This window comes from Anopheles maculipalpis, chromosome 3RL, assembly GCF_943734695.1.
Source record: "Anopheles maculipalpis chromosome 3RL, idAnoMacuDA_375_x, whole genome shotgun sequence".
In the NCBI taxonomy this organism is placed as follows: Eukaryota; Metazoa; Arthropoda; class Insecta; order Diptera; family Culicidae; genus Anopheles; species Anopheles maculipalpis.
The window spans coordinates 70,311,939-70,325,289 of NC_064872.1; the positions used below are offsets into that span (position 1 = coordinate 70,311,939).

General features: G+C 44.7%; 5 protein-coding genes across 6 annotated transcripts in view; 1 reads left to right on the forward strand and 4 right to left on the reverse strand.

Annotated features, from left to right (window-relative positions):
- Nucleotides 1–13,351, reverse strand: part of LOC126561552 (WD repeat-containing protein 47) — a 228,377-nt gene that overhangs the window by 142,988 nt on the left and 72,038 nt on the right. The gene's annotated exons all lie outside the window — the stretch shown is intronic.
- LOC126561269 (triple functional domain protein) overlaps nucleotides 1–13,351 on the reverse strand; it is a 163,905-nt gene that overhangs the window by 63,094 nt on the left and 87,460 nt on the right. The gene's annotated exons all lie outside the window — the stretch shown is intronic.
- Nucleotides 3,975–4,704, forward strand: LOC126563019 (protein MIS12 homolog). The gene is made up of 2 exons (XM_050219627.1): nucleotides 3,975–4,050; nucleotides 4,127–4,704. Exons 1-2 carry the CDS (start codon nucleotides 3,975–3,977, stop codon nucleotides 4,666–4,668), a joined length of 618 nt encoding a protein of 205 aa, XP_050075584.1. The 3' UTR covers nucleotides 4,669–4,704.
- LOC126562697 (congested-like trachea protein) lies at nucleotides 4,913–5,850 on the reverse strand. Its single transcript, XM_050219261.1, has one exon. The coding sequence runs from the start codon at nucleotides 5,825–5,827 to the stop codon at nucleotides 4,922–4,924; it is 906 nt and encodes a 301-aa protein (XP_050075218.1). The 5' UTR covers nucleotides 5,828–5,850; the 3' UTR covers nucleotides 4,913–4,921.
- Nucleotides 7,432–10,440, reverse strand: LOC126565946 (uncharacterized). The gene is made up of 5 exons (XM_050223146.1): nucleotides 10,437–10,440; nucleotides 9,929–10,355; nucleotides 8,905–8,963; nucleotides 8,194–8,400; nucleotides 7,432–7,868 (listed from the first exon to the last, which is right to left on the reverse strand). The coding sequence occupies exons 1-5, from the start codon at nucleotides 10,438–10,440 to the stop codon at nucleotides 7,438–7,440; spliced, it is 1,128 nt and encodes a 375-aa protein (XP_050079103.1). The 3' UTR covers nucleotides 7,432–7,437.

The window sequence follows — 13,351 nt, forward strand, 5'->3', positions numbered from 1 at the left end:
TACTCTAACCGCTCTGAGAGACTTCTTTCGTGCAAAATATCCTCGAGTATCCTTGTGCTTGGATACCATTCTGTACTGTTTACGAACTGACTTTGAAAATTGTGTATCAATTTCAATGCTGTCTACATGTTTGGGAATGCAAAACTAAAGAATTTGATTCATTCGCCGTAGGATAATGGGCTTGTAAAGCGAGGTGAGCTTAATTTGGCGGACTCTATGTCGAGCATAACGGGCTCTTAAGAGAGCGGCCTCCACAAATCGTGACCGATTTACAACGCCTGTAAATATTGGACAGCCTTTTGCCTTCATTTCTCCGATCAATGATCAGTATTTCGAATTTGCACCGGGATTTTTATGTATTAAATGGACCTTTTTTCTAGAGAAAACTCTCAAAATATAAAAAATAATTGTGCAATGCCGGAAATTGCATGTTTGTCTTTGTTTCTTTTTTTTTAAGTAAGTTTAAACTTTGCTTTTCATTAGCTTACACACGTGTGCGAACAATTGTTTGACACAGTGCGAATGCGACACTTCCCTCTTCGGAAAGGGACTTTTCCATAAGTATTCATCGACCAATTTTTCCTTTACGACGTGGTGGTGTTGGCCTTCATTTTGCATGCGGCATTTTTCAATGTGTGCGTGTGCATTTATGCGTTGAAAATCTATGCTTTCCCATCTGTGTGTTTTTATTGCAAATGGGCAAGTGGTTCTTTTTTCTTCGCTGGTTCGCGGCTTAATTACCTCGGTGGACGGACACATATACACGCAGACAGGGGTGAGTTTTCCTAAGCTTTTCCATAGCATAACCACTACTACTAGTACGGTTTGCAGGATGGTAGAAGACGGGTGCATTTTCTCTCGCCCAAAAAATTGATGCTCGCGTACACAAACACACGAATTGATAGACAGACCCCGATGATCCGCCCGGAGCAGCATAACTCTGCTACACGCACGCTTCGCTGATTAGCCGACCGACCAGCGCAAAAAACGGTGCATTACCAATGCAGTGTGCCGAAGAAGAAGAGGAACCAAATCAGGAAACAGTAGCAACGCTATGCCATCCCTCTATTAGGTGGGAAGATGGGGGAGGTAGGTGGAACCGGCCGCCGGGATGGTTGGCGAGTCATCATTATTAAAGACCGAACCATTTTTTCACCACAAAACACGGCAAAAATGCGATTTTTGTTTCCTTTTTCTTCACCCTCTATTGGTACACGATGCACAACACAGCACAGCACACATTTGTTATGCTTTTCCTTTGAGCAAGAAAATACACAACATACAAACACACACACACAATCGTCACCGATTTGCTACACCTAACGAGCGCACTAAACTCTAATCAGCATTACCGCTAAGTTACTTTTACACATCGGAAACACACGGAACTGCTGTTCGGGGTTTTTTGGCTTTTTCCTCGGAGTTTCCGTCTGCGGTTCGTCGCGATGTTCGTCTGTCCTTTTGTGTTGCCTTGACTAATAGGGAGCTAACCAAAACAAAGCCATCACAGCAGCCTCACGCACACACACACACGTACCGTACCGTACGTGTGTGGGTGAGAGATGCGTGCTGTGTACAGCAGTTAAATGACAGTTAAGAAAACGATGAATAAAGAGAGCTGTCATCTTGTCGATTTCATTTTTCGTCGTGCTCTCTCTCTCTCGCTCTTTCACACCCCGTTCCGTTTCCGTTCCCTTTTTTTCGCTTCCTGTTGCCGGCGGTGGAGATGCCAATTTCCGGAATGACGGTTCCATCCACAGACTCCCCCCCCCAGGTCACTCTCTCCCTCTCTCACTACTTTTCAGATGCAACGATGCGTGCACTTGTTACAACGCAAAGGAACCACAGACCTCATTCATCATCACTCACAACAGAACTATGCACCCAACACCATCCCCACTGCCCCCTTTGCACCAGGGGCTCTACTGCGATCGAAAGATGGAAGTTTTAGTGAAGCGAAACGACCAAATAGACGAAGGATTCCCGTTTCATCGTTGTTCTTAACCACAGCAAGCACGGAAACATCCGCTGATGGGCATGTAACAGGCAAAACACAAGCTTTACTGCTCCATATTGCACTTCAACAAGAGCAGCGCGCTTGCACACCTTTCTTACATACATGCGCACACAAACACGCACGGTACTTCTACACAACACCAACACTAAACAGAGAAGCCGCTAAAAAGAAACCAAGAAACGCACTAAACAACTTATCTTCTGGCTGTTTTCTTTTTCTACCATTCTTTCTTCTTCTTTTATGAGCGATTCATTCTTGCACCTCTCTCTCTCTCTCTCTCTCTCTCTCTCTGTCACACACACTTGTACCAAAAAGACGTTCTTGGTCTCTTTTAATTTTGTATGTATGGTTTCTGATCTCTCTCTCTCGCTCTCGTTCGTATATGCGGTAATTTTTTTTTGGTTTTGGTTTTGGTTCCCAGCCAAAATAATCGACCAAGAAAACGGACCGAATCGACCCATCTCTTTCACGGCTGTTTTCCCACACAAAAGCAAGCACGCACTCTCTCGTTTTATCGCACGCGACGCATATCATTATGCTCTCTTTTCTCTACGCGCTCTCTCTCTCTCGTTCGCTTCATTTCGCGTATGAATGGATTGAATGCGCCCCCGTGTATGTGTGTGTGTGCATGTATAATGTCGAAACATTATGCTTGAAGAAACACACTTCCGATGATGGCGAAAAATCTGATTGAATCGGTATGGCAGGAATTAAATCCTTTGCACGGATTTTTGTTTGCTGTGATTTCTTTTTCTTCTTCTTTCTCTCTATCGCCTGTCGGCCATTTACAGCCAGACTGGGTGTGTGCAATTTCCTTATGCTTTCTTTCACGGTATAGTGGTTTCGGCTGAGGGGTTTTTTTGCACACAAATTATCCTCACACCTTCATCCTTTTTAGCATCCCCTTTCTCCTTCCCCACACACAGATACACACGCACACACGCTCACACATGACAGAATACAACGGCTATGAAAGGTTTTCTGCACGCGAAAAATGCAAACGCATTCATCATAAATTTGGCTTCCACTTCCGACTGACTCCTCTTCCATTAGCAAAAGATGTTTCACTCCGTGAATCACTACCATAACCGCACCACACCAAACAAGCAAAATTAGGGGAAAATACCCAAAATTACACACAATCGGGATTTTTTGTTAAACGCACTGGCTGCGACTGCTTCCCGTTTATGTCATGTTTGTTGTTGCACACCGAAAGTGCCAGCCCGAAATGGTCATTACGATCGATCCGGGGGTGTTGTTGGGACTTCTGCGCTCGCTTTCACTCGGGGGATGGGACCCGCATCGGAGACATGGTCCTCTCCTTATGCGGTATTTCAAAATTGATTTGCTTGTGATCGCAAAACAAGATGATGATCGAGCAATATTCACAATCACGCGCACACACACACAAACAATGGGAAATAGGGCCAAACGATACGAACGCAAAATGTTTTCGACACGGGAAAAACTACACTGATGGTCGGTCACTGCCGTCGCAGGAGAAAATGTACGCGTTTTCCGCGAAAACGTTGTTAGGCTTTGGTTGATGGAAAGAGACAGAGAGAGTGTGAGTGAGAGAGTGCGTGGGCACCATGTTGGATGACATATTGTCAGGTGAACACATTGTGCTGAGGCAGAGGTCGTTTTACTACCTTTATTTAATTGAATTTTCTGAAATTGTGCATGCTTTTATCGTAAAACGTGGTTCATAAATTAATTATTTGCTAGTTGAAAAATACATAAATGTGTACAAATTATTAATTTTAACTTGAAAACTAAAACTCCCAAAACGGTTTACCGTTTCCAGCAGCAAATCTTTTCTGTATGAACCTTGGTCACACCTTCTGCCAAATTTGTTGTGTCAATACAAAACTCAACTGCTACCGAGCATCGTCCGCAAATTACGTTGTGAGCGTCGTTTACCGTGTGTTTTCTGTTTCAAGTTTTCCTTTACAGAATGGAAATTAACCCGGAAAAAGAAGAGTATGAGCTGCAGTACTTTAACTTTTCATCAGAAGAATTAGTTACGCAAAGTAAATCACCCCATCCCCCAAACACTCGGCAACGCAACTCACTGCAAGCTCGTTTTCCTTCTCCTCTCACAACCAGACATACAAATGGTACAATCACTGCTAAACAAATCACTCACCGTCTTCACGGAACAGCTGATCCAGAAGCAGGAGATCCCCGATGATCCTGCCACACGGTTGCGCGCCAGCTGTAACAAAACCGCCATTGCCATCTACAACGATTGTTTACCGGCAATGAACAACATAAACACTCTGTATCGGAAAACTTTCTCCATACCGGACAACGTACTGCTGCCGACGGATCTGCTACATACGCGCGGCTACACGGAGGAGCTGGAGAAAAGTCTAGAGCAAGAGGTACAGACGGCCAAAGACGCCGTGATGCAGGGTGCAGTCTTTCTAGCCTCACTTGAAGCCGAAATGGAGCTGCACCGTGCGCTGGAACCGTGCTACGAGGCGGAAGAGGAAATTGTGGAGCTACTAAAAACCTTCCAGGAGGAAGACATCGATCCGGATGATGTATCTGATCTAGTAAAGCGAATAGAAATAGCCGGCATCGTAGTGGATAAGAGCGCACAAGAGAGCATCGTAGAGCTTGATAATTTTTTATTACAAAAATAATAGACAACATGCTGCTTGATTGTGTTTCCCTAGCAACCCACCCTAGACCGGCAGTGTGTATAATCTATTTAACACTTTCGCTTTTTTTTAACTTCCCTAAAACTTCGAGAGGTCACAATGTGTATCGATTATCTAGAAAGGAGTGTGGATAATACAAAAACGGTAACAAATAAGTGATTTAAAAAAAAACAAGCAAACGAAACAAATCACTAGAAAAGAAAACACCAGTCACCCACAGTCACGAATTGCACTTCTACAGTCCCGGAGCGACCACGTTGAGAAATTTCATGAAAATTTCCACCCCAATAAAGCAGGCCGCATTGGCCGGGAATGCACGTAACATTACCGGCGTGACGCCCTTGTACAGGGCCAACGGGCCTTCGCGCCGCATCAGCTCCCGAAACACGTCTCTTATCCCGTTCGGGTACGTTCCTTCGGGTGCGGTCTGCAGTCTCGATTTCAACACATCTGCCGGCATCCCAATTGCCCAGTTAGCGATACCGGCCATACCACCGGCAAAGATCGTTCCGAGCAGCCCGATCGATGTGTCCTTCTTTTCACCTGCCTTCGGTGCAAGTGCTCGCTGAATGTATTCGTACGTGAGGAAATACATGCCGGAAGCGGGCACGTCACGCAGTAGCGTTGCGAACGCACCCTTGTAGATGCTACGCATGCCACCCTCGGCATACAGCTGCTTCGCGCAGTCCACCATCCCGTTGTACTTCTGGGGTGAATTGCCACCCTGCTGGATCTGCAACAAACACTTAATCCGTTCACCCGGCGCCATTACGGTGGTGGTAAAGATGCCCGAAAATGCACCGGCCGCAAAGAGCTGGGTGTAGTTTAGCTCCTCGTCGGGTGTTTTTTGCTGCAACCGTTTACCCAGTCCGAACCCGAAGAAACTCACTGCAAAGATCGGTGCCACACCCGTTATCGGTGCGGACATACCTTTGTACAACCCCCGGAAACCTTCCCGTGCGATCGTTTTCTTCGCACAGTCTAGAGTTCCGGCGTACAGGGGTTTTTCTCCGGCGGCCGGTATGGGCATTGTTTGCAACCGCACCTTGATCGTGTCGAGCGGATGGCCGGCCAGCACGGTACAAATGCCACCGAACCCGCCGGACAGAAAATACTTGATCGGACTCTTGTTCTCTGACATCGTGGCACGACAGTGATCCTTTCCCTTTTTCACCTTAAATCCGGATGAATGCGTATGCGAGTGGGTGCGTGTGTGTGTGTACGGGCGCTTGTGTAATATAAACGAACGCAATCGAAGGCAAACAATGGAGCGTTCTGTTGTGAGGTAAACGTTTTGAAACCCGTAACAAAACGTAACTCAAAACTGAACTAAAAACACACACCGGGGACGGTGGCAAACGGTGTAGTGCTTTGTAACGTCGATATCTCACTGGTTCTGGCGTAAATATCACCGTGATATGCGGGAGGGACAAGGATTAACGAGTCTCTTCCTATTTCGTCCCGGGTTCAAAGTACGACCAGATAACCAAAATATTATGACATTTTAGTGTGTGACGTCGACGCCACAGCACAGTGGTTATTCCATAGGACGGGAAGATGTAAATAAACTATGTTTTTTTAGTACTGAACGTCCGTTGTGCTAAAGAGGTAGGCCAACCGCGGGAATTTGAACAGTAAATTCAAATTGGAATCTAATACTTCTTTGTGAATTTGATGTATCCGTGCTAGAAATACACCAACTGAGGGAGAGAGTAGGCTTAAGTTCAGAATTTTGATGACTTCTTCATTAGTAATCAGGATGTCTTCTTCTTCTTGACTTACAAGTTACACCGGCCATCTAACGGCTTACTAAACATTATAATACCACTTAGTTGGATAGTCAATCCTTACCACGGGAGAAAGGTCCGAATGAGATTTGAACCCTGGTCCCTTCATTTGATGGCCGGTGCCCCTAGATCAGACCCAGAACCAGACTTTAACAACAATTAGCGCAATAATCATTTTCTGAGTTCTACAGACAGAGGCGGATCATAGTACAAGCAACCGAAACAAATGCTTGACCTCTCCAGCTTTCAAGGGACCTAGTACATATCCACGGATATCGTTCGTACATATTGGGCTATACGTAGTCTTGAAGCTTTCGAATAGAGGGATAGAATAGAGGAAAAACGATCGTTCGATGTGCTGAGCAGGATTGCAATTGACATGCAGATAGATCCGCCAGCATGTACAACACTCAATTTATTTTGGACTTCAGCTGGGAACTCTTACTGAGGTGGGGGTCCCACGTAGCTGCTCAGTCCGCCTCTTCGCTTCAAGAAGAAAATTACCACTTCCTACTTCACAAACACCCTTCAGAAAATACACCGAATGCTGCTGACGGGAACAAACCGCATGCAAGTATCCGTCGTAGGTGGGCAGACCACTCGAAGGAAAGTAACGCGATCCTGAACTATCGCGCAGTTACTTTTATGGGCTTTTCCCTGGAGCGACCAGAACTAGTTTCTACCAGCAGAACTACGTGGTATACTAAGGTCGGATAGTCAACGTACGTTCCCTTATTTTTCCTACGGAACAGGGGATCACTACTGGAGTGCAGGACCGACTTCCGTAGGGTAAAGGCGAAACTTTCCCGGAACATTTGCCCGCGAACAACCCAAATTATTGAGCATAAAACCACCATTTTTTTGTAAAAAATTGCAGCAGTAATCAGTCTCGCGCTAGCCAATTTTATTCGCCATCCCAAATGCGTAATCTCGTATCAAAAAACCCCCCACTGGTTCCGATAGCTTATCGAATGCACAGCACTTCATACTCGGTCACGCTAACTTCTGCCCCGTCGAACGGTAGATAGCAGCAACCGTGCGATGGATGCACCTTGCCGGGCGTTTGCGATCCACTGTAGATCGCACGTCCCATGTACAGCGGTTCACCGTCGGTCGTTTGTCCAATCTTCATGGCCGACTCCGGTACGGTTCCGTTCGATGAGTACTCCCAGACGAATGCACCGTATCGCAGCACTTCAAAGTCCTCCTTCAGGACCTCCTCGCCACCGTGGCAGACGAAGGCTACGTTCTTGGTGGGGATTACCTTGGCCGGTACCATGTCACCTTCGTGGAATGCACGACCGACGTAGATTACCTCACCGTCACAATCGACACCGGCACGGACCATGTTCGGTGGGAATGGTCCATTGATGTTGCAGTATTGCCAGCAGCCAGCTAAAATCGAAATGGAAGGGTTAGTCCACTAGAAGAACACCTTTGAGTTGAGTTACATAGTGGGGATTAGTGTTTTGTACAGCGAAAGAACTTATATCGCCCATTAGTGATAACGTTAGTACAAGCTAGACAAGGTGAAAACTAATTACTTTGTACGAAGTTAAGATCCATGATGCGGACAGGGTCGTCAGGAAAGTGTTGCAAAATTCGTTATTACTACCAGAAGCCGTAGAAGGTGACTGAGTTAGTGTATCGTTAAAAGAAGCGACAGTGTTTTATGACCCAAAAGCTTATCATTTGTTAGCGATTTTTTTTTATCACGTACCGAAATCGTTCGGTACGTTTGTCCCATAAACCGGTGGCTTAACCGTTTCGCCCGACAAGGATGAAAGGGAGCGGGAAGAATCGGAAGATGAGCTGGATATACGACGCTCAACAAATGCGGACGGTGCCGCGGGTGCTTCGGCTGGGCTGTACGATAAGTCCGACGGATAAGACAAGTAATCGGGATGAAATCCGTATCGTGGATAACCTAAGGAAATTATTGCGACAGTTTTTAGATAGACCGCGTATCATTGTCTATTTTTAACGTTTTATCGAAAGGATCATGCAACCGGGGAGAGGACACAGTGGATTATCAAGATAGCTGGGTTGCAACAAGAAAGACGATTCGTCACAAAGTGACTTTTGTGATCCCTATCTAACGACACAGCAGTTGATAATAGAGCTTCGGAGCGGTGATTTGTTACGAAGTTGAAGCGGAAATTTAAAATTTTAAACTAAGTAAGATGTCGCACTTTAATTGTAAAATGATCTCCTTATCATAAACTTATCACACATCGTTTATCTCCAGTCTTCTCCAAGAGAAAAGTATCACACATTTACACTTCGTCTTTTTGTTTTAAATTTCTTCTCCAACTCTTTTCTATTGTATCAGCTGGTCCCCACTCGCGCCTGATGCTCTGAGATGTGAGGTGAGGTCTATGCGTGACGTTAAAGATGGCTATGGCGTGCGCGGGAAGATGATATCACTTACCTCCGCTCATGATGATGCACTTGCTTGGGAAGGTCTGAGCGCCGAAGAAACACGAGTGGCTTAACAACGGATCGGTTGACGGTCAAAGGTACTGTAAGCCGGTACCACCTTCTAGCACATCCATTTATTTGAACGTCTTAACTAAGAAGCTAGAAGACGTCGTTGGCGGTGCGCGTATCGCCAAGATAAGTTTATCAGTACGATTTCTAAGGTGTCTTTTTTTCGCAAACGGAAGAATGGTGGCCCACATACACACGCCTTAACGATGGTGCGTCTGCATAGGTAGTTGCAAATCGGAAGCACTCCTGTTGCAAAATTTAAAATGTGACTGATGACTCAAATTAATTGAAATAATCATCCAATGTTAGTGTCAGGGTTAAGGGCTCCTCAGAGCGTATAGGTGTAGACATCTCGAGGTGACTCATGTTTGCTCATCACAGTATTTGGGTTTCCCCGCCCTCCAGTTCTATTTAACCCCGAAAACCTCCGGAAACAAACAACTGCTTTCAACATACAAAAACAAAACACAAAACACCATTCTTCTATCAAAAAAAGCACGTCTGCCACATCTAGAACAATCGGATCGATATCTTCACCCGTGGGAGAGCGTATGTTTACGTGGCCTTTTCACAAACGTACTCAACACCTACACCGTGTGATAGCGTTGTACTTCATCACTGATATCACACTTCCGTAGTATGAAGAGAAGCGTTGATGAGGGCCCAACCTTTAAAGAGGCAAGCTTCTTAAACGGCTTTCATCACCGAATGGATGGCAAAATGCAACCAAAAAACTAAATGCCAATCAATCATTCGAATATCTTATCTGCTGATAAAGCCTAGAGAGCTCAAAAATCCTCGAAAATTCATATTAGTTCGGATGCAAAGATGCAAAAAACAAAAACTCGACTGGATATCGTGGATCTTCTCTTTTCGTTGGGTAGCTTTGCCATAATTGCCATGTTTAAATAGATTCCTTGTGTGTGTGTGTGTTTGCAGAGTTGTTCTCCGTTGTAATGTTTTACCGTTCGCACAGCACTTCGTACGTTTGGACGGACACTTCCGAACCACCGTACGGGATGTAGATGCAGTTGTGCGAACACTGCACCTTGCCGATCGTTTGCGAACCCTCGTGATAGGCACGGCCCACGTACAGTGTTTCACCATCGGACGTATGGCCACCGATGACGGCACCCATTGGTAGCTGGCCGGAGGAAGCCGTATCCCAGATTAGCTGCTTGTGAACCAACACTTCCACGTTGTCGACGAACGTTTCTTGTCCACCGTACGCAACGTACGCGGCACTCTTGTCGGGGATCACCTTGGCTGGAAGTAGATCACCGGCATGATGCGCCCGTCCGACAAAGATCTGTGCACCATCACTGTCCACACCGCCCGGGACCATGTGCGGTGGGTAAGGTCCATGTACGCTAGCGGGAATCCAGGAGGTTGCTAAAAAAAATAATAATGGAGAATTAGTCAGTTGATTTAGGTCCTTCTTGATTTCGCTTATCCCAACGCAGTCTAGCTTACCCATTTTATTTTTGTTTGTTGATAAGCACTATGCACTGTACGGACAACACTAGACACTTTAGGATTGCAGTTCGATTTCGATCACTGGTCAAACCGGGAATGGAGTAAAAATGTTTATATAGAGCTGTTTTATCTCGTCGGGCCACAAACGCTTAAGCTACGGGCAACAGTGTGTGCGTTTCGTTGTGTTTTGCTACACACAAAGTGTCGTTGTTGAGCAAACACAGCAGTATGTTGCCTCGGTACTATCGCGCGACACTTGCGCGAGCCCTCTATTCAGTTGAAAATCGGTAACCTAGTGCGAAAGAGATGTGCATCAGGTCCATCGCATCGGTTATCACCTGCAGTGAACTCCAAATGCGTGTTTGAGTGATATTGCCACAGAGTCGTCGATTCATACGTACGCACCCGGTTCGCCGATAGGAAGCCATTTATCACCGATCTCTACTAATGCCACTTCCTCCGATAACACCAACGGTCATGTAATTGATGCCACGCTTTCGGACGCTCGCTGGTCTCTTTGTTGGAACTCCAATTTAACGCCTCAATTGGTCACCGTGATTTCACTTTCAATAAATTTGCCTCTTTCTTGTTTATTACTCACGTTTTTTATACCTTAAACCCACGCGCCGGTATAGCCATAGGTTGGACGCGGTGCTTGTTTGCAACACGTTTTACTATCTTTAAATCATCTCCCAATCTACCAACTGCCTCTCTGAATCATTGCATACTTCTAGCAGTGATTTGTAAATGTATGTTTGCATGTATGTGTCTTTCTTTTTATGTACCTTCTTCTTCTTCCTCTTCCACATTATATAGGTTTTGGTTTTGCTTTTTTTCTGAATCAAGAATACATGTATATAGGAGAGTATGCGGATCGTCGTCCCTCTTTGTACGATCAATACGTACATGGTTCTCATGTTAGCTAGCAAGGAGCAAGAGCCGATCCTTCCACCCTAAACGTTTTGCGCCAGCTCTGCTAAACATATACTTTGCTCCCCGGATAAAGTCTCTCTATGTCATCACGCAAATTACTACTGGATTTGTTTGAATTTTAAATGCTTTCAACATGCGACATTTCCTGTTGTCCGCATTCAGATATAATTTAGTTTGTAGCGCGCCAGCTAAACTTGCACTTTTCCACAGACGAACTATGGACATTTTAACCTTATTCGTGTTGCTTTCTGTGTTCCAGATTTTGCATTTGTTTGAGAAAAGAAAACGACACAAGACATTTATTTTCATCGAAAGCTTAAAATAAATGTTGTGTAAAGCAGTTCTTTTTAAGGAGAAGAGCGCAACTGGGTACTAACATCTAGGTGGTGAATATTTCCGAGCTCACTAAGGGCGAAGCGCTTGAAGAGTGCGTAGATCTACCTCGTGAGGTAGAAGAGTTTCAAACTCCCACCCAGATTGTTGCCTTTGGCAATATTAATTTCAAAAAAAAAGGAAGTCACTCATCTCAAACGGGAGGTCCTCTCTGAAACCAAACATCACGAATTAGGTTAGAACCTTCTAATTTCGATTTCAGCGTACATTGACGGCGAACTGGGAAAATAGCAGCGCTCTTGTGCTTACGTTTTGTTTTGCATAATCGTTTACCACTTTTTTAATTAATCTTATTTCCTGTTCTTTTGGCATACTATATATATATAATGTATATATATATTATAAAGCACACTAGCTAGACCCTTTTTCTACACCAGTTCCAGTTGTTGTTTCTCTCCCCTCCACATACGCTGTCATGTCAGTGGATGTTTTCATTTTTAAAAGTTTTTTTAATTACTGTTTATTCCTTCAAACGAAGGGAATGAAGCATCCACCATTCCTTGTACTTCCCACTAGACACGTGTGTAGTTTGTATATGTTAACAACAATATTGCACACAATGTGCTTCTTTTTGTCTCGCGGCATAAACGCACGGGTGTCGAAGATATATGCTATATGTGTGTGCTGCGTTGAGATGATGGTAGGCTTTTTCTCTTACCTTATCCTTTTGCGGTGTTAGAGAGAAATAAATAAAGAAAACCACCAAAAACATCGATTAGATCGCGAATGTCTAATTGGCAAATATTAGCTGCTTGTAGTTGCAGGCTGCGCCTTGCACAATGTGGCGCGAATATGGGGGTATGAATGCTCCTTCCGTATTTTTTTTTCATCCTAAACCTGTCACGACATGTCCTCTTCAAAACGTTCTCTCTGTCTCTCTATCTTTCGCTGCCTGAGATAGAAAATGGATCTGGATGGTGTGTGTGTATTGGATTAGAAACACAAATTACTTGCTCTTCAAAGAAATCTTGACATTTTGGTGGACTGACCGGCCTCAATCTTGCCAACAACACGGCACACTATCAATACAACAGTAATTAGTATCAATGCCACAGTGACGGAATCGGTTAGGAGTAGAGTGTTAGTCACCCATTTCCTTTACGTGTGTTTGTCTTTCTAAAGTACATATTGTGTCCATTTGTTCTGTATCGGGTGTCCACAAACATTGGCAGGATTATTGTACTATTATTTTAGCCATCTAGTCATTTTCTAGACACATATTGTTCGTAACGAGCGAGCGAGAGAAACATTTGCCATTTTAAGGGGGATTTGCTTCAGTACTGTTGTGTTTCTTTGATTTTAAACGCACTATTTAATTAAGCGTGTAATTGATTTGCTCCTGATTTTTGGTGACTCTCTCACTCTCTCTCTCTCTCTCTCTCTCTCTCTCTCTCTCTCTCTCTCTCTCTAATCTCAATAACTAGCGCGTTTGTGGTTGGGACTTCTGGCTTCTTTTACAGGTTGAGAAATACAAATTACAGAATGAGAAACAGACAGAGACAGAGAATGTGTATGATAGGAAGAGATCTCAGGACGAGTAACGGGGAACATGTGTGTACAGACATCATCATCGTTACTATCATTTC